The sequence below is a fragment of the Argentina silus genome, assembly GCF_951799395.1.
Source record: "Argentina silus genome assembly, chromosome: 22".
In the NCBI taxonomy this organism is placed as follows: Eukaryota; Metazoa; Chordata; class Actinopteri; order Argentiniformes; family Argentinidae; genus Argentina; species Argentina silus.
The window spans coordinates 14,034,053-14,053,953 of record NC_139676.1 but is presented as its reverse complement, the minus strand read 5'-3'; the positions used below and the strand labels follow the sequence as shown (position 1 = coordinate 14,053,953).

At 44.7% G+C, this 19,901-nt stretch overlaps 1 protein-coding gene across 1 annotated transcript in view; it reads left to right on the top strand.

The window, feature by feature from the left end:
• Positions 1–705: 705 nt before the first annotated feature.
• Positions 706–19,901, top strand: part of LOC310821577 (complement C3-like) — a gene marked incomplete at both ends in the record, with an annotated part of 32,421 nt that continues 13,225 nt past the window's right edge. Inside the window, 25 exons of the mRNA XM_083693662.1 lie at positions 706–776; positions 2,280–2,475; positions 2,910–3,075; positions 3,431–3,537; positions 3,778–3,866; positions 4,242–4,324; positions 4,975–5,062; positions 5,907–6,012; positions 6,223–6,334; positions 6,987–7,067; positions 7,151–7,266; positions 8,492–8,638; positions 9,267–9,464; positions 10,220–10,411; positions 10,644–10,799; positions 10,989–11,118; positions 12,282–12,356; positions 13,219–13,413; positions 13,826–13,946; positions 14,366–14,454; positions 14,648–14,787; positions 15,770–15,982; positions 16,682–16,739; positions 18,577–18,783; positions 19,804–19,879. Coding sequence (XP_083549788.1) covers positions 706–776; positions 2,280–2,475; positions 2,910–3,075; positions 3,431–3,537; positions 3,778–3,866; positions 4,242–4,324; positions 4,975–5,062; positions 5,907–6,012; positions 6,223–6,334; positions 6,987–7,067; positions 7,151–7,266; positions 8,492–8,638; positions 9,267–9,464; positions 10,220–10,411; positions 10,644–10,799; positions 10,989–11,118; positions 12,282–12,356; positions 13,219–13,413; positions 13,826–13,946; positions 14,366–14,454; positions 14,648–14,787; positions 15,770–15,982; positions 16,682–16,739; positions 18,577–18,783; positions 19,804–19,879 — 3,212 coding nt within the window. The remainder of the gene's footprint in view (positions 777–2,279; positions 2,476–2,909; positions 3,076–3,430; positions 3,538–3,777; positions 3,867–4,241; positions 4,325–4,974; positions 5,063–5,906; positions 6,013–6,222; positions 6,335–6,986; positions 7,068–7,150; positions 7,267–8,491; positions 8,639–9,266; positions 9,465–10,219; positions 10,412–10,643; positions 10,800–10,988; positions 11,119–12,281; positions 12,357–13,218; positions 13,414–13,825; positions 13,947–14,365; positions 14,455–14,647; positions 14,788–15,769; positions 15,983–16,681; positions 16,740–18,576; positions 18,784–19,803; positions 19,880–19,901) is intronic.

The following is a 19,901-nucleotide window of genomic DNA, read 5'->3' as shown; positions in this document are numbered from 1 at the left end:
TGCCAGGCCTGTACTGCAGCCAACTTCAGTTGTTGTTTATTTTGTGAGTTTGATTCCTGCTGGGACCATATATACTGATAAATGTATGCACTCACTGCAATGTAAGTCACTTTGGATGAAATATGCTATGTCATATAGTATATTAGATCACTGTAGAAATGAGCTGAAGGCAGCTTGCCTCAACTCAAACCATTCCATCAGCCACATCACCACACAGTACACCTACAACCATGTACAACATCTGTTGCTGCTGTTTAGTGTGCATAAATGTCTGGTCTGATTGATTTAGAGATTTTCTCATGTTTGTCTCCCCTTATCTAAGAGAGGCTGGTTTCCCAATACCTGGCAGGTATACATGGTTGAAGGTCAGTTGTGAAAAGAACCCCCCCCCCACCACCAACCCCCCCACTTTACTATTTTAATTTGGAAAGTTATGCTCAATGCTGAACATGCTGAACAAACGCGCAACACATCCCCCAGTTGTGATGCAATTTGTCCTTATAACCAGTGATTTCGGATTAGATAAGGGTAGCATTTACGGGCAACTGTTGATGGATGGGGTGAGAGGGGGCAGGGGGGAGGGGGGAGGGAGGAGGGGGGAGGGGGGAGGGAGGAGGGGGGGGGGAGAGGGGGAGGGAGGATAAAAGACAGGCTCCAGGGAAGGAGCAGGCACTACTGACGGCAGACCTGGGACCAGCCGTGGAAATGCATGTGACGTTGCTGTGTCTGGCCGCGGTGGCCCTGTCCTTCCCCGCCCTCTCTGATGGAACTCCACTGTAAGTGAACCAGCATGCCCAACTAACACCTATTCATTAAATGACCAGTGGGGATAGCACTGTTACTCTACTGTAATGTTAGTAAGTTTTATTAAGATACAAAGAAATGGCTTGTTCAATACAGCAACACAGGGTCGCTTAAGGTCAATTACGTTTTGATTTTGTCAGTTCAGAAAATTGCAATTGCACATTAAAAAAACACATAAAATGAAACACATTGAATCAAAAACTGCATCTGAAACACATTAAATCAAAACCTGCATCTGAAACACATTAAATCAAAACCTGCATCTTGACATCTGATGTAGTACTAGATGGTATTGTTGTGTTTTTTTACTGCAAGAATTTAATTCTGGAGGGGCAAAAGATTGATACAGTAAGATGTTGGTTAAAACATTCCAAACAGCAGTATGAACATTTATTTAATTTTAAATATTTGTATGTAGTTTTGATTGATACAAACAGTTGGTTTTTGTTGTACTGTATGTGTTCTCCTCAAAACTCGAAAAGATCTACTGTTCACTTTTGGTCAGAACTCAAACATTTTTTCAATGTTTACATAGAAAGGAATTACGCCAGACTCTGCAAACAGAGAGCAGACTAGTGATGGAAGCCATGATCAGCTGGGTCTCAGCCAAGAGCATCAATCATTGATGCAGTGATCATCATCCAAGTCTGTAAGGGTGACAGGGATGAGAGAGGATGGGAGAGAGGGATGGGATGAGAGGGATGACAGGAGAGTAGAGAGGATGGGATGAGAGGGATGACAGCAGAGTAAAGAGGATGGGATGAGAGGGATGACAGGAGAGTAGAGAGGATGGGATGAGAGGGATGACAGCAGAGTAGAGAGGATGGGATGAGAGGGATGACAGCAGAGTAAAGAGGATGGGATGAGAGGGATGACAGCAGAGTAAAGAGGATGGGATGAGAGGGATGACAGCAGATTAGAGAGGATGGGATGACAGGAGAGTAAAGAGGATGGGATGAGAGGGATGACAGGAGAGTAAAGAGGATGGGATGAGAGGGATGACAGGAGAGTAAAGAGGATGGGATGAGGGATGACAGGAGAGTAAAGAGGATGGGATGAGAGGGATGACAGCAGAGTAGAGAGGATGGGATGAGAGGGATGACAGCAGAGTAGAGAGGATGGGATGAGAGGGATGACAGGAGAGTTATTTGTCACATACATCTCATAGAGCCATAATTGATGTAGTGAAGTGCTTTGGGATCTCGCTCCTCGATCAACAACAGTCAACAACAATCAACAAGTCAACAGTACAATATAATATAGTCATAATAAAACAGTGACAGTAGTGGTGCATCAGGGTGTAGTGTCAGTAGCAGCAGTCATGATGATAATAATAACAATAGTAATACAAATAGTAGCAGGGCCTACAGTGTTGCTGTCTCAGTACAGAAGGATGATGGAAAAGTGTAAAGTACGTCAAATAACTGATGAATACCTGCCTGGATAAATGAATGTCTGCCTCCCCTTCTTCCCAGGCACGTGTTGTCTGCCCCCAACCTGCTCCGGGTCGGAAGCAAGGAGAGCATCTTTGTAGAGTCCCAAGATTATAAAGGGGCACCCTTGAATGTGAAGATTACTGTTAGGAGCCATCCCGACAAGAAAAACCAGCTGGCCACGGAAGACGTGGTCCTCAACGCTGCCAACGACTTCCAGGCCCTGGTTGAGATTCTCGTAAGCGCCTTGGACAAGCTTTTGTCTGTTGGTTTTTCTACATTTGTAAAAAAGACTGAATAATGTATCTAGCTAAGGCTGGCCCTTAAACTCAGGAAGTTTAGTTTAGTTTAGTTTAGTTTAGTTTAATTTAGTTTAGTTTAGTTTAGTTAAGTTTTTTTTTTTTTTTTTTTTTTAGTTTATTTTCTTACGCATGCACGCACACACACACACACACACACATACAGTTTCTACAATCACTAATCAATACACTTGTATCAATGCTGTTCCCAAAGAGCTTCCTGTTCTAGTTAGGTTATATTATAAGGTGTATATTAGTGCATATTGTTTATATAATTTAGGTCAACTTTGTCGTGACAATCACCTACTAGACCTTTAACCTGGAAGTACAGTATTCATTGATCTTTTTTTTGCACACTGATGGATTTATGCAGATCGCTGAGGCAGATTTCGCAGATGTGGATCCCAAACAGAAGCATTTTGTGTACCTGGAAGCCCAATTCCCCGACCGCGTGTTGGAGAAGGTGGTCCTCCTCTCCTTCCAGTCTGGCTACATCTTCATTCAGACAGACAAAACCATATACACCCCTGCCAGCACAGGTGAGACTGCCAGGGCACCTGAGGTGTTAGTCCACTCAGACCTCCAAACTGACTGAATCTTAATAACAGGTGGCGAGAGACATTGACTTATCTGGACATAAGACCATTTTTGAAGTCTGAAAATGTCAAACTTTGATTTTGGAGTGAAGCAGTACTGGTTAAGTTATTGTTTTATTGTTGTCTCTGAAGGTGTATACTTGATGTTCTCTGGAGACTGAGCGATTACATTTTCTTTCTCTCTCTTCCTCCCTCTCCCTCGCTCTCTCTGCACCCTGCCTCTCTCTACCGCCCTCCTTATCTCTCCCCCTATCTCTCCCCCTATCTCTCCCCCTATCTCTCTCCCTATCTCTCACAGTGCGTTTCAGGATTTTCGCACTAACCACCAAAATGGAACCTATTACCAAGAAATTGCAGGCCCCGGGCCAGGTCCAAAAGGACGTTGCAGTCTCCGTGGAGATCATGGTAAAGATCCTTTCTCAGGCCTTCATAAACTGGTCAATGCAGACATTCCTACTGCCTTAATGATAATAATATAATAAAATAATATAATATAATATATATATATATATATATATATATATATATATATATATATATATATATATATATATAATAATCCCATCTGGATACGAAACATTTTTGATAACAATGAGAAATAATAGCATAAAGGAAGATCTTCATGGCGGATATGTTGGTTTTCAGACTCCGGACAACATCACAGTCAGTATGGAAATCAGGAATCCGGACAAAGGGGTCATAGTTGGGAATTACGACATTCTGCAAAGAGTGAGGTGTGTTCTTTTGAGAAGCTAATCCTGGCCGTCCTCTCAATGTGATCACTCCCATCTGCTTAGAAGTGTTAAAGAAATGTCTCACGTTGTCAGTCCATCAATAACATAACTGATCGACCAACCAGCCGACCGACTGACCAGCTGTTGGATTGATTTATTCATGAATTTAATGATTGATTGACTGAACAATCAATTAATTTCATCTTGTTACTTTGGTCCCTATACTTTCACCCTGGTGTGTGTGTGTGTGTGTGTGTGTGTGTGTGTGTGTGTGTGTGTGTGTGTGTGTGTGTGTGTGTGTGTGTGTGTGTGTGTGTGTGTGTGTACGTGTGTGTGCGTGTGTGCGTGTGTGTGTGCGTGTGTGTGTGTGTGTAGTCTTGGTCAATGGAAGGTGGTGTGTAGGTTCCAGAGCACTCCACAGAAGACCTTCACGTCTGTGTTTGAAGTCAAAGAATACGGTGAGAGAGATTAGAACTGTGGGGCCTCTTCTTGCATTTGAGAATTAGGAGCAATAAACTGTTATTATATTAATGTATTGTATTACCCAGGTAGAGTTTTTAAAATATCAAGTTTTAAACTTCCAAGTGCCTGAGGCAAGTCTATGAGTCTTTGTCATCTGCTGTACATCCTGGACCAATCATGACAGATACTGTAAAAAATCAGGGGAGGCTGGTGGAGGTACAAATCGGAGGACGGGTTCATTGTAATGCATGGAATGGAATGAGGAATGGTATCCAACATGCGTGACACCGTTCCTCATTCCAGTCCACGCACTACAATGAGCCCGTCCTCCGATTTGGAAAGGTCTTAAGGAAATTACATTTGGGAATCCCCCCCCCAGACAGGGGGAGTGCATTTGTGGATGTTTTTTTTTTATTTTATTTTTTTAATATATTTTATTTATATGACATCAATGACATCATAGAGAGTAATTTCCTCCCTTTTCTTTTTGACTGTATAGAACAAAGAAAATCGCTGCTTTCACATGTGTTGACCCTGACCCAGGGTGCTCGAGATAATGAATGAAGGGGGGAAATAGTGAAGTGTCCCTTTAATGTTTCCTTTCACAAAGAAGTGTATTCACACAAGCCTCTCTCCTTCCCTCCAGTTCTGCCCAGTTTTGAAATCAAGCTGAATCCACAGAAAGCTTTCTTCTACGTTGACGACGATGAGCTTACAGTTCAGATCCGTGCCACGTATGATGATGTCATTATCTTTGAGTGTGTGCGTGTGTGTGTGTATGTGTGTGTGCGTGCGTGCGTGTGCGTGTGTTTGTGCGTGTGTGTGCGTGCGTGCGTGCGTGTGCGTGCGTGTGTGTGTGTGTGTGTGTGTGTGTGTGTGTGTGTGTATCCGTATGTACACGATTTGTGTGAGCAAGAAATAGTCGGTAGCCTATTTATCCAATAGTCGCTCACCATTCACACGCAATTTTTGTTATGATTACGCAGCTTCTGTAAAGATTTGCGAATTCGAACAAGAATACATTGTTGGGTGTAACTAAAACTAAACCCAACTTGTATTGAAATGTAAGATGTGTGTTGAACATGTTGTTTAGCGAGCCAGCCTATTGCCACAGCCATCATCACACACAACACAGTAGTAACAACATGAATGGATCTGGTCAACATGCGTTCGGTTCTGTCTGCTTCACAGTTTGAGTTGTACAATAACGTTGTTTTTATTTGTATTATTGGATAGACTTGACCGATGAGATTATGTCAATGCAACGTCTAGAATTTAAGGATTTCCACGCAACTTTCTTTCTCAATTTAAAATGATGTAGGCCCAGATATCCGTTTGGTCATCTTTATATATATATATATTTTTTTAAGTATAGGCGTTCTAACGATAGGCCGAGTTGTGTGTCCTGATAGATATATTATACCTGAGGATTTATTTGTTTATGCTTTTGGAAATACTTAGTATTTTTATTTATGTAATAATGTGGAAAAAAATGACACAGCTGATGGCTATGATGTAATGATGTTTGTGACATGACGTTTGTGATAATGATGATACACTACTTGTTGGTGCTTGTAGGTATCTGTTTGGGAAAGAGGTGAATGGTTATGCGTTTGCGGTGTTTGGGGTCACCAACAGTGAACACCATAAGACGAGCTTCAGTAGCTCTCTCCAGAGAGTACAGGTTAGCATGCGCACGCACACACACACACACACACACACACACACACACACACACACACATACACACACACACACACACACGTACACGTACACACACACACACACACACACACACGCCCAAAGTGCCCCACACTTATACACTGTAACCCCTTCCCACACACATTCACACACTTCTGGCATATTCTATTATTTAACATTTTTATCCCAACAGATTAGAGACGGCAAAGGATCGGTTCAGCTGAGGAAGGAACACATCACCCAAGACATAGAAAAACTGGTTGGGATGTCCATCTATCTGTCTGTCAACCTGTTAACAGAGTACGGTAAGTAGACTGTGTGTGTTTGTTTGTTTAGATTACTATTAGCTGTTACAGTGGCAACAGATACTCTTCCTGGGGTCTGCACAAAACGTGTGTGTGTGTGTGTGTGTGTGTGTGTGTGTGTGTGTGTGTGTGTGTGTGTGTGTGTGTGTGTGTGTGTGTGTACGTGTGTGTGTGTGTGTGTGTGTGTGTGTGTGTGTGTGTGTGTGTGTGTGTGTGTGTGTGTGTGTGTGTGTGTGTGCACCCCAGACCTGGGTCGATATAGTATTTCAATTACTTTCAAGGTTTCTCAAAAATGTAATTGGTAAATTGTCATTTGAAAATGTGTGTGGTTGGTATATTGGAATATATTGGAACATTTGTATTTTCCATTTTCACACATAATCATTATGACATTGAGACACATTTCTCAGTATGGTAAATTGCTAAAAAAAAATATATATATATTATAAAAAAAACACTAGATGTTATTTAACAGAGTCAACTTTACCATAATTCAAAACATAAGGTTGTTTAACTTCATTGTGTGTAAAAAACTAATTAAGCATGGCACCTTTGAAATGGATCAACGCGTTATGGAGTTCAAAGTAATAGCATGTGTCATCTGTGACAGCCCTAGTGTTCATGTGTGTGTTTGTGTGGTGTCCTCTGGCAGGTGGGGAGATGGTGGAAGCAGAGAGGAAGGGCATCCAGATTGATGTATTCATGTGTGTGTTTGTGTGGTGTCCTCTGGCAGGTGGGGAGATGGTGGAAGCAGAGAGGAAGGGCATCCAGATTGATGTATTCATGTGTGTGTTTGTGTGGTGTGTCCTCTGGCAGGTGGGGAGATGGTGGAAGCAGAGAGGAAGGGCATCCAGATTGTCAAGTCCCCTTACACTATCCTCTTCCAGAAGACTGCCAAGTACTTCAAACCTGGGATGCCCTTTGACCTCGCGGTAAAGTCTTGCTACTCTATCACACACTTACAGCATGTCTTAAAGTATTTGAACACAATGGGGTATATTGTAGGCCATGCAAACCCTAACCCTAACCCTAACCCTAACCCCTAACCCCTAACCCTAACCCTAACCCTAACCCTTAGTTCATTGTTTAATAGATTTCAATGCGAGCAAGAAAAATATATATATCAAAATGTATCGAATATCCAGCCTAGATCCATAAACATGAAAACTATGAGAAATATGATGCTTCATTTTTATTTATTTTTACATTTGTAAAAATTATATTATTATTATGTATATAATAATAATAATAATAATAATAATAATAACTATTATTGTTGTTGTTATTGTTATTGTTATTATTATTATATTTATACATTAGCATGAATGAACCTTACTGTCATTTGTTTACAGACAAAGCCAACTGTTGAACTGATACTGCAACCTAAAACCATGTTCATACCACAACCTCAGATCCACACTCTATGTACAATACATTACTATTGCAGACACCTTTATCTGAAGCAACTTACAATACAGTGAGTTCTAACCACACACACACACACACACACACACACACACACACACACACACACACACACACACACAGAGACACACACACACACACACACACACACAGACACACAGACACACACAGGGACGCAGACAGACAGACAGACAGACAGACAGACAGACAGACAGACAGACAGACACACACACACACACACACACACACAGACACACACACACACACACACAGACACACACAGACACGCAGACAGACAGACAGACAGACAGACAGACAGACAGACAGACACACACACACACACACACACACACACACACACACACACACACACGCTAGGCTACCAACTGAGACACACTTTGTTTTTTTCACAACCACGCCAGTGAGGACAGACACCCTGTGTGTCCTGAACGGTTGTGTGTGTGTTCTGAACACTTGCGTGTGTGTTCTGAACACTTGCGTGTGTGTGTCCTGAACAGTTGCGTGTGTGTGTCCTGAACGGTTGCGTGTGTGTGTTCTGAACGGTTGCGTGTGTGTGTTCTGAACGGTTGCGTGTGTGTGTTCTGAACGGTTGCGTGTGTGTGTCCTGAACGGTTGCGTGTGTGTGTTCTGAACACTTGCGTGTGTGTGTCCTGAACGGTTGCGTGTGTGTGTTCTGAACGGTTGCGTGTGTGTGTGTTCTGTCTACGCTAGATTTTCGTGACCAACCCTGACGGGTCCCCCGCCCGCGGCGTCCCCGTGGTGGTGACGCCAGGAGACGTCCCGGGGATCACCGAGCCCAACGGTGTCGCCAAGATCACCGTCAACTCAGTGGCTGGCGCCCAAAACCTGAAAATCACCGTAAGACCCGCCCCCAAGAACAGCCACCCGTATATGTACAATACACACACACACACGTACTGTATGCATATAACACACACATCACACACACACACATCACACACACACACACATCACACACACACACACACACAACACATAACACACACATCACACACACACACATCACACACACACAGCACACACACACACATCACACACACACACACACACACACACACACTACACACATTACTCTATACACTACACAGCATGCATCTAGGATGAAGCATTGACAGGTGACAGGACACTTCACCTCAGACTGACAACGACTGGAACATCATTGAAACCGTGGTGTTTTGCAAGAGTAAAAACCTGTGTGTGTGTGTGTGTGTGTGTGTGTGTGTGTGTGTGTGTGTGTGTGTGTGCATCCCTGTGTGTGTGTGTCTGTCTGCGTCCCTGTATGTGTGTGTGTGTGTGTGTGTGTGTGTGTGTGTGTGTGTGTGTGTGCGTCCCTGTGTGTGTGTCTGTCTGCATCCCTGTGTGTGTGTCTGTCTGCGTCCCTGTGTGCGTGCGTGTGTGTGTGTGTGTGTGTGTGTGTGTGTGTGTGTGTGTGTGTGTGTGTGTGTGTGTGTGTGTGTAAACCCAGGTGAAGACCAATGACCCAGTCCTCACAGCGGCAAGGCAGGCCAGTGCAACCATGACGGCCAACAAATACAACACCAAAACCAACAACCTCCTCCACCTGAGCATCGACTCCAAGGAGCTGGACATCAAACAGAACATGAAAGTCAACCTCAACTTCGGGGCAGCCACGGCAATCAAAAACCACGACGTCACCCTTCTGGTCAGTGTGTTTCTGTGTGTGTGTGTGTGCGTTGTGACGATGTGACGTTACCAGAGGGAGTTGGGTGACTTCGGAGATGTTTCAGATTCACCCAAGCAAGACGCTTCACTCAGTGACGTTGCAGCAGGCACGCAAGCGCAAATGAAACAGACAGTCAAGTTATCGCAAACAGTCGCCTCGCAATTCGACTTCGGCTCCGACCGAGCCTCCGACCGAGCCCCCCTCACTCCCCCCACCCCCCTGCTCAACTGACCCCCCCCCTGCTGCTACTACTGCTGCTACTTACACTGTATTACTATTGTTATTATCCAGTTATTACTGCTGCTACTTACACTATATTACTATTGTTATTATTCAGTTATTACTGCTGCTACTTACACTGTATTACTACTACACCCTTATGCACTACTATTGTCACTTTTTATTATAATATATATATATATATATATATATATATATATATATATATATATATATATATTCTAATAATAATTATATGATAATAATAGTAATAATTATATAATATATCATTATGACTATATCATTTTGGATTCCTGATTGTTGATTGTTGTCGACTGTTGTTGATCGAGGAGCAGGATCCCAAAGCACTTCACTGTCAATGACGGCTGTACACGATGAACGTGGCAAATACCATTTGATTCCAGTTAGACTCCTGTTCTCAGTCTTAATCTCCTTTCACCGTCTCGTACCAAAGCAGCAGCGATGACACATCACGATGCTCTCTGTCCAATCAGATCCTGAGCAGAGGTCAGCTGGTGAAATCCCTGCGGTTTGCCAGGGAGGGCCAGCCGCTGGTGTCTCTGTCGCCGCTGGTCACCAAGGACATGCTGCCGTCCTTCCGCATGGTGGCCTACTACCACGTCGGCACCAACGAGGTGGTGGCCGACTCCCTTAGGGTGGAGGTCAAGGTGTCCTGCATGGGCACGGTAAGATGAACACACACACAGAGTACCTTGTTGTGTCTTAAACAGACCTATAGGCCCGCTTATGAACGGAGGCCGAGGCGGAGAAGTGCATTTGTGAAGAGTGAGAAACTTACTGAAAGACGTGGCATGTTTACCGCATGACCCATAGGGCTTAGCGTTAGAACTACAGCTACGGGCCACACACACACACACACACACACACACACATTTATCCTCTCCTCTTCCTCCACAGCTGAAGGTGGAGACGGTCAGGCCGTTGGCCTCCTACCGGCCTTCTAAGCAGTTCACGCTGAAGGTCACAGGGGACCCGGGCGCCAAGGTGGGAATGGTGGCCGTGGACAAGGGAGTCTACGTTCTCAACAACGAACACCGCCTCACCCAGGCCAAGGTGCCTATGTGTGTGTGTGTGTGTGTGTGTGTGTGTGTGTGTGTGTGTGTGTCTGTGTGTGTCTGTGTGTGTGTGTCTCAAGCAGTGTGGGGGTCTTCTTTTTGAAAGGGTGCGTGTCAGCGTACAGTTCTGATGTGGAATTGATCCCATTGTTTCTCACCTCCACCTCCATCTCACCTCCACCCACAGATCTGGGACATTGTGGAGAAGTATGACACAGGCTGCACTGCTGGGAGCGGCGCAGACAGTATGGGGGTGTTCTTCGATGCTGGACTGGTGTTTGAGTCCAACACTGCCTCTGGGACAGGCCTGAGGACCGGTAACAACACTCTGCTCCACCTTCAGCACCCTCTGTCCTCCTGTCCCCTCCCATTCTCTCTCTCCTCCTGCCTTCTCTCTCTCTCCTTCTCTGCTCCAATGTTCTCCCCTTCATCCCTCTCCTCCTATCTCCTCCCATTCTCTCTCTCCTCCTGCCTTCTCTCTCTCTCCTTCATCCCTCTCCTCCTATCCCCTCCCATTCTCTCTCTCCTCCTGCCTCCTCTCTCTCCTTCATCCCTCTCCTCCTATCTCCTCCCATTCTCTCTCTCCTCCTGCCTCCTCTCTCTCTCCTTCATCCCTCTCCTCCTATCCCCTCCCATTCTCTCTCTCCTCCTGCCTTCTCTCTCTCTCCTTCATCCCTCTCCTCCTATCCCCTCCCATTCTCTCTCTCCTCCTGCCTCCTCTCTCTCCTTCATCCCTCTCCTCCTATCTCCTCCCATTCTCTCTCTCCTCCTGCCTCCTCTCTCTCCCCTTCATCCCTCTCCTCCTATCCCCTCCCATTCTCTCTCTCCTCCTGCCTCCTCTCTCTCCCCTTCATCCCTCTCCTCCTATCCCCTCCCATTCTCTCTCTCCTCCTGCCTCCTCTCTCTCCCCTTCATCCCTCTCCTCCTATCCCCTCCCATTCTCTCTCTCCTCCTGCCTCCTCTCTCTCCCCTTCATCCCTCTCCTCCTATCCCCTCCCATTCTCTCTCTCCTCCTGCCTTCTCTCTCTCTCCTTCATCCCTCTCCTCCTATCCCCTCCCATTCTCTCTCTCCTCCTGCCTCCTCTCTCTCCCCTTCATCCCTCTCCTCTTCTCTTTCCCCCAATTCTGTTCCCAAACCTTTGGAAGAAGAACAAATAAAATAAAATTCTTCGCAGTCCAAACACTTTCTTCTTGTATGTCATTGATGCATCCGTGTGATACACAGTGTAGTATGATATAAGCCATGGAGCAGACAGAGCCAATCCTGGTGCTGCATGTTCTCACAAACATTCACGGGATGAGGCCAAGTGTCCATGTGGTAGATCTCAAATCAAATCAAATCAAATCAAATCAAATCAAATTGTATGTATCGCATTCTTATGGCCTGTGGGTAGTGACTGTTCCGTAGATCTGTGCCGATATAGATAGTCACCCTGCTCAGTTCTGTCTATACAAACCTGTCTGCCTCTTCTCATTCCAGACCTCTCCTGCCCTGTCGTAAAGGCCGCAAGGAAGAAGAGATCGCTGGCATTGAAGCAGGCCAAAGACCACCTCGGTGAGAGGAAGTTCCGCCCTTTTTGATTTTCAGATTGACAGGTCTGATGACTAATCACTTTTGGCCAATTGCCCAATCACCGTTTCACCCTTAAAGGGATAGTTCACCCAAATGACAAAATCACATATTTGCTTCCTTACCCTGAAAGGAGTCTATGGACAAGGACAGACTTCAATCCACACTTTGGTTTTGTTTATCTGGGCTCTGTAACTAACCGCTAACTGTTAGCATTTTCAACCAAAACCCAATGCAAGTCAATGGACCCTAAGTTAGCATGTTTGAAATGTCATGCTCAAATCATCTCACAATTATTTAAAGCAAGTAATTGTAAACAAGTATCTTCAGAGAATTTGATGACTTGGGCATGCTAACTTAGGGACCATTTGCTTGCAATAAGCTGTTAGTTACAGTGCCCAGGTGCATAACAGAAGTGTTGAAGTTTGTCCTTGTACAGTACAGTACATGGATTCATTTCAGTATGTGACCAAATATGTGATTTTGTCATTTGGATGAACTATCCCTTTTAAGGTGCGATTTGAAGGCATCCTTGAAGCACAATTATGATAAATGTCCTTGTGAAGTGTATGGGTCAGTTTACTGTTCTCCTAGTGAATGAAATTGTTAGGATGTTGCTTTCACAAAGTTACACAAGCTAAATGTTTATTTCTGTTTTCATAGTGAAAGGGATATAAAAATGTCTCTGTCATGCGTTTTCTCCCCCCCCACCTCCTCTCCTCCTCATCCCAATCCCCCACCCCTCCCTCTCCTCCTCTCCACCCCCACCTCCTCTCCACCTCCTCCACCTCCTCCTCTCCACCCCCACCTCCTCCTCCTCCTCCTCCTCCTCCTCTCCACCCTACAGAGAGCCCATTCAAAGGCCTGGAGAAAGAGTGCTGCATAGACGGCATGAGGGACAACACGCTCAACTACACCTGCGAGACGCGCAGCGAGTACATCACCGACGGGGAGGCCTGCAAGAACGCCTTCCTCCACTGCTGCAAAGCCCTGGCGGACAAGAAGAAAGAACTCAAACACGACTCACTCATTCTGGCCCGCAGTAAGACAGGGAGGGAGGGAGGGAGGGAGGGCGGTAGGGCAGGTGGAGAGTGGGGAGGGGGAGAGAGGGGAATGATGAACCTCATTCACATTGCACGGAAATGTCCCCAGTCCTGTGCAACGTGGTGCCTTGAAGCCCGATGTGGACAGTCAAAAGTTGGCCCAATGTCACCAATTCGTGCCACATAATACCGAGGTAGTAAAACACGTGCAAAGTGTACGTGTTTCCATGGCACCTCTCTGAAGAGAGGAAAAGTGTTTGCCCCTGCCCAAATCTCAACCTCTCATTTGTCCACAAAACAATGCTGTGATTGTGTTGCTCAATACGGCATGTAGCGGAGGTTGATTTTGTGATGAGGTAGCCCTGCTCTCAGACCTTGACCTCTCTTTCTCTCCACCCCTCTCTCTCTCAGGTGAGTTTGATGACGGCGGGTTCATGGAAGCGAGGGACATTACATCTCGTTCCAACTTCCCTGAGAGCTGGCTTTGGGAGGACTACGATCTGCCTGCCTGTCCTGCCAACCACGCCAACTGGTGAGACAGGCACCAGCTAGTCAGAGCTGATGAGCATGTACAGTACCAGTCAGAAGTTTGGACACTCCTTCTCATTCAATGATTTTTCTTTATTTTTTTTAAAATTATTTTCTACATTGTAGATTAATATTGAAGACATCAAAACTGTGAAGGAACACATATGGAATTATGTAGTAAACAAAAAAGTGTTAAACAAACCAGAATATGGTTTATATTTTAGATTCTTCAAAGTAGCCACCTTTTGCTTTGATGACAGCTTTGCACACTCTTGGCAGAGGGGTTCGGGGCGTTTCATTTCTGCCTGTGTTTTCATGCTTCTGGTGTCGCAGGCAAAGAGAAGGGAGGGAAACTAGTCGAGTCAGTTAGCTTTGACAAAGGGGTGACACTTTCCGATGTTTTTTCTCTCCCTCTGGTTTCAGTGGCCTCCAAAGTACAGAGAGACCAAACATTCTGCCAGATTCTATCACCACCTGGCAGATCACTGCCATTAGTTTGTCAACCTCTTATGGTAAGGACCCCAATCTGTCTCTCGTTGTCCCCCAAAACAAAATTCATAGCTAGCCCTGCAGTTGACTGGATTCACTCAAATCCACATTTAAACATCTGTTCTTTTCTATTGAGAAAAGCACCGCTGACTTTGGTTTTAATCCGATCGAGTCTCATCTCTGAATCTCTGTCCGTCTCTCTCTCTCTCTCAAAAGGAATCTGTGTGGCTGATCCGTTTGAGATGATAGTCCTGAAGGATTTCTTCATCGATCTGAAGCTGCCCTATGCCGCTGTTCGGAACGAGCAGGTGGAGATCAAAGCTGTTCTTCACAACTACAACCCAGAAGAATTAACTGTGAGTGAATTTCCAATGTCTTTTTCTAGACTCTCCTGCGACAAAGCTAGCATCTAGCTAGCAATGGAAAAGGCTTTTTAGAGAATCAACTTCCTCTCTCGGGAACAAGCTTTTGTTCCATTCCAGTACTAACACACCAATTTCGACTATTAATGGTCAATGACGAGTTGAATTACTTGTCTTAAAGCACCCTGTAGGAGTCTTAGTATGTATGTATGTATGTATTGTATATGTCATTGTGGTCCTCCGCAAGTCAATGGACCCTAAGTTAGCATGTTTGAAATGTCATGCTCAAGTCATCGCAAAATCATTTCAGCAAGTAATTGAGTATCTTCAGAGAATTGGTGATGACTTGGGCATGCTAATTTAGGGACCATTTGCTGGTAATAAGTTGTTAGTTACAGTGCCCGTGGTCCTCTGTGGCTCAGTTGGTAGAGCATGGCGCTAACAACGCTTAGGTTGTGGGTTTGATTCCCATTGGGACCATATATACTGAAATGTATGCACTCACTGCAATGTAAGTCTCTTTGGATAAAAACGTCAGCTAAATGGCAAATATATTATATCATTGTCTAAAGTTCATATTCACACTGGCGAAATAATAATTAAAAAAAACAACGTTTTGACCAGCGTTCAGTACACAGATGATACCTCTACAGCAGGCTGTATTTTAGAAGATGACACTCAACATTCATGAATGGCATTAGCTGGTACTCATAGGAAACCGTTTAAAAATCAGAAATAGCTTATTTTTTGTGTGTGTGGTGGTCCCACTCTGGTATTTTTTCAGATAGAGAAAGTCAGGAGGACAGGGCGTGGGCTGGATTTGAACCCATGCCGACATGGGCAAATGCGTGCACTGTAGGCCATGCTGCTAGACCACTGGACCACCTGAGGCCACAGATGATCTGGTGATCATGAATGTCAACGTATGAGCTTTGGGTCTGAGACGAGATGACTAGACACCTTCTCTCTTCCCCAGGTGCGTGTGGAGCTGATCGAGAACAAAGATATCTGCAGTTCGGCCAGTAAAAAAGGAAAGTACCGTCAGGAAATGAAGATTCCACCAATGACCTCTAGGGTGGTCCCATTCATCATCATCCCTCAGGTCCTGGGGGAGCAAACCATCGAGGTCAAAGCTTCTGACAACGAGTACGGCATTCGCGACGGAATCTTGAAGACTCTGCGGGTGGTGGTGAGTGTGCATTCAAAGTTTAGGATAAGTGGAAATCCAATCAATTTATTGTAGTCCACTGTATATATGAATATACAGGACCAGTCAAAAGTTTGGACACAAACTTGCCAAGAGTGTGCAAAGCTGTCATCAAAGTAAAAGGTGGCTACTTTGAAGAATCTAAAATATAAACCATATTCTGGTTTGTTTAACACTTTTTTGTTTACTACATAATTCCATATGTGTTCCTTCATAGTTTTGATGTCTTCAATATTAATCTACAAGGTAGAAAATGCTAAAAAAATAAAAAAATAAAAACCATTGAATGAGAAGGTGTGTCCAAACTTCTGACTGGTACTGTATGTGTGTTAAGATGAAGTACAACACACTCTGCATACTATATAGTGACCCCACATCAGGACGGTAGGGTCACTGTAAAAGTTCAGTTTATCCAACTCGTGTGTTGAAATGCTGTGTGTGTGTGTGTGTGTGTGTGTGTGTGTGTGTGTGTGTGTGTGTGTGTGTGTGTGTGTGTGTGTGTGTGTGTGTGTGTGTGTGTGTGTGTGTGTCAGAGCAGACGTGCCTACAGGTGACTTTAGAGACAAAATAGGAGACAATGTTTCACTGTCCAAAGGCTTACAGAGGGCTTGTAAATGTAATCATTATATAATAATAAATAATCATAAAAAATGTATATAATTGGTTTTGTTCCTCTCACAGTCAGAGGGAGTGCTGACGAAAATCATCACAAACATCGAAGTGGATCCGTCCAAACACGGTGAGTTAAACAACAGCTTCATTAAAAGACACGGTGAGTTAAACAACAGCTTCATTAAAAGACACGGTGAGTTAAACAACAGCTTCATTAAAAGACACGGTGAGTTAAACAACGGCTTCATTAAAAGACACGGTGAGTTAAACAACAGCTTCATTAAAAGACACGGTGAGTTAAACAACAGCTTCATTAAAAGACACGGTGAGTTAAACACCAGTTTTATTAAAAGACACGGTGAGTTAAACAACAGTTTCATTAAAAGACACGGTGAGTTAAACAACAGCTTCATTAAAAGACACGGTGAGTTAAACACCAGTTTTATTAAAAGACACAGTGAGTTAAACAACAGTTTCATTAAAAGACACGGTGAGTTAAACACCAGCTTCATTAAAAGACACAGTGAGTTAAACACCAGTTTCATTAAAAGACACGGTGAGTTAAACACCAGTTTCATTAAAAGACACGGTGAGTTAAACACCAGTTTTATTAAAAGACACGGTGAGTTAAACACCAATAAAAAGAAAGCGTGTTTTGTTTGCCTTTTATTTCATTATGTATTATTTATTTATTGTTATGGTTTCCGTGGAAATATTGTGCGTAACGGTCGGTGGTGGTAATTGGACGCTCCTGAAAGGTTGCACTGAAAGGTGTATACACCTTGACCAAGGTCTGTTGAAACGTCCGTTTCTTTAAGAGCTTTGCACCAGTAAAATGGATCAGCTCGGGATCTGCTCTCTGTTGTCACTGATCTGCCATGCTTACATTGGTGGAGGTTAGAGAATGGAAACATCACCCTCACATACCCGTTCTCACACAGATCAATGACTCTCTCTCTCTCTCTCTCTCTCTCTCTCTCTCTCTCTCTCTCTCTCTCTCTCTCTCTCTCTCTCTCTCTCTCTCTCTCAGGGGGTGAACAGAAGACAGACCTTCCTAGTAAAATTCCGAAAGACATAGTTCCTGGCACACAACCCGATTCACTCATCCGAATTACCGGTGAGACTGTGTGTGTGTGTGTGTGTGTGTGTGTGTGTTTCTGCGTGTTTCTGTGTGTTTCTGTGTGTGCACTATAGGTCTTCACAGGTCTAAAAAGTTGAACCCATTATGAATTAGACCTGTGGCTTTCTTCCCCGAAGCTGGTTTGCATACATTAACATGTAAAACACAGACACCTGATCAGAAACAGACCCGTGGACAATTAGACCCATGCCTGTGCGGGTTAGGGTTAGGGTTAGGGTTCGGGTTAGAACAATTAGACCCATGCCTGTGCGGGTTAGGGTTAGGGTTAGGGTTAGGACAATTAGACCCATGCCTGTGCGGGTTAGGGTTAGGGTTAGGGTTAGGGTTAGGACAATTAGACCCATGCCTGTGCAGGTTAGGGTTAGGGTTAGGGTTAGGACAATTAGACCCATGCCTGTGCAGGTTAAGGTTACGGTTACGGTTAGGTTTAGGGTTAGGACAATTAGACCCATGCTTGTGCGGACCCTACCAGTCCCAGAAACCCGATTGGACCAGACCCGAGAGTAGGTGGTGAGGGCTCTTAGTGGGGTAGAACACCAATGAGAATAGAGGAGAAACTGCCGGTTGCATCGCCATTGGCTGTACCTCCCATCAATCATTTCCCATCTGCGTCTTCCAGGACTCATCTTTGTTGCGATATGGACCCTTTTTGACTGTTTATGTCTGTTTGTATGTTTGTGTTTGTGTATGTGTGCTGCGGTGTGTGTGTGTGTGTGTGTGTGTGTGTGTGTGTGTGTGTGTGTGTGTGTGTGTGTGTGTGTGTGTGTGTGCTGCGGTGTGTGTGTGTGTGTGTGTTTGTGTGTGTGTGTGTGTGTGTGTGTAGCTGGTGAGCAGACAAGTGTGCTGGTAGAGCAGGCCATCACCGGGAACTCTCTGGGCAGTCTGATCGTGAAGCCGGTGGGCTGCGGGGAGCAGAACATGATCTACACGACACTCCCCGTCATTGCTACACATTACCTGGACAAAACCAACCAGTGGGAGAAGGTGGGCCTGGACCGCAGACAGACCGCCATCAAATTCATCAACATGGGTAGGCAGCGACATTGTGACCCGACCAGTGACATTTTGGGCCCTGTTGAGGACATTCTAAGTTCCAAGCTGATAGAATTCATGTTTACCCCTCACGGCTCACAGGGAACTCCTCTCAGAGGAAACTTTGACAGTTTGTCATCTCAGTCGTCATTTGACCCTTGTCATCGTTGGCTTGTCGTTTCTCGATCATCTGCTTTGTTCGGAGTGACAGTAATACCATTATTATTGTTCAATCTAAGCTGCAATACAATTACTTGGTGAATGAATTGGTTTAGCCTGTGCTGTCATGGCAAACCATTGCATACACAGTACCAGTCAAAAGTTTGGACACACCTTCTCATTCAATGGTTTTTCTTTATTTTTAAATTATTTTCTACATTGTAGATTAATATTGAAGACATCAAAACTATGAAGGAACACATATGGAATTATGTAGTAAACAAAAAAGTGTTAAACAAACCAGAATATGTTTTATATTTTAGATTCTTCAAAGTAGCCACCTTTTGCTTTGATGACAGCTTTGCACACTCTTGGCAAGGTGTGTCCAAACTTTTGACTGGTACTGTACGCCAGTCTGTATAGAGCGGTCTGTATAGAGCGGTCTGTGTAGAGCGGTCTGTATAGAGCGGTCTGTGTAGAGCGGTCTGTATAGAGCGGTCTGTGTAGAGCGGTCTGTATAGAGCGGTCTGTATAGAGCGGTCTGTGTAGAGCGGTCTGTGTAGAGCGGTCTGTGTAGAGCGGTCTGTGTAGAGCGGTCTGTATAGAGCGGTCTGTGTAGAGCGGTCTGTGTAGAGCGGTCTGTGTAGAGCGGTCTGTATAGAGCGGTCTGTGTAGAGCGGTCTGTATAGAGCGGTCTGTATAGAGCGGTCTGTGTAGAGCGGTCTGTGTAGAGCGGTCTGTATAGAGCGGTCTGTGTAGAGCGGTCTGTGTAGAGCGGTCTGTGTAGAGCGGTCTGTATAGAGCGGTCTGTGTTGGATCTTGACTTGAGGATCCCACGGGTTTATGTGGTGTTGTCCAGGTTATACCCAGGAGCTGTACTACCGCAAAACAGACGGCTCCTACAGCGTGTGGAGGAAAACACCGAGCAGCACCTGGTGAGACATGACCTTTGACCTC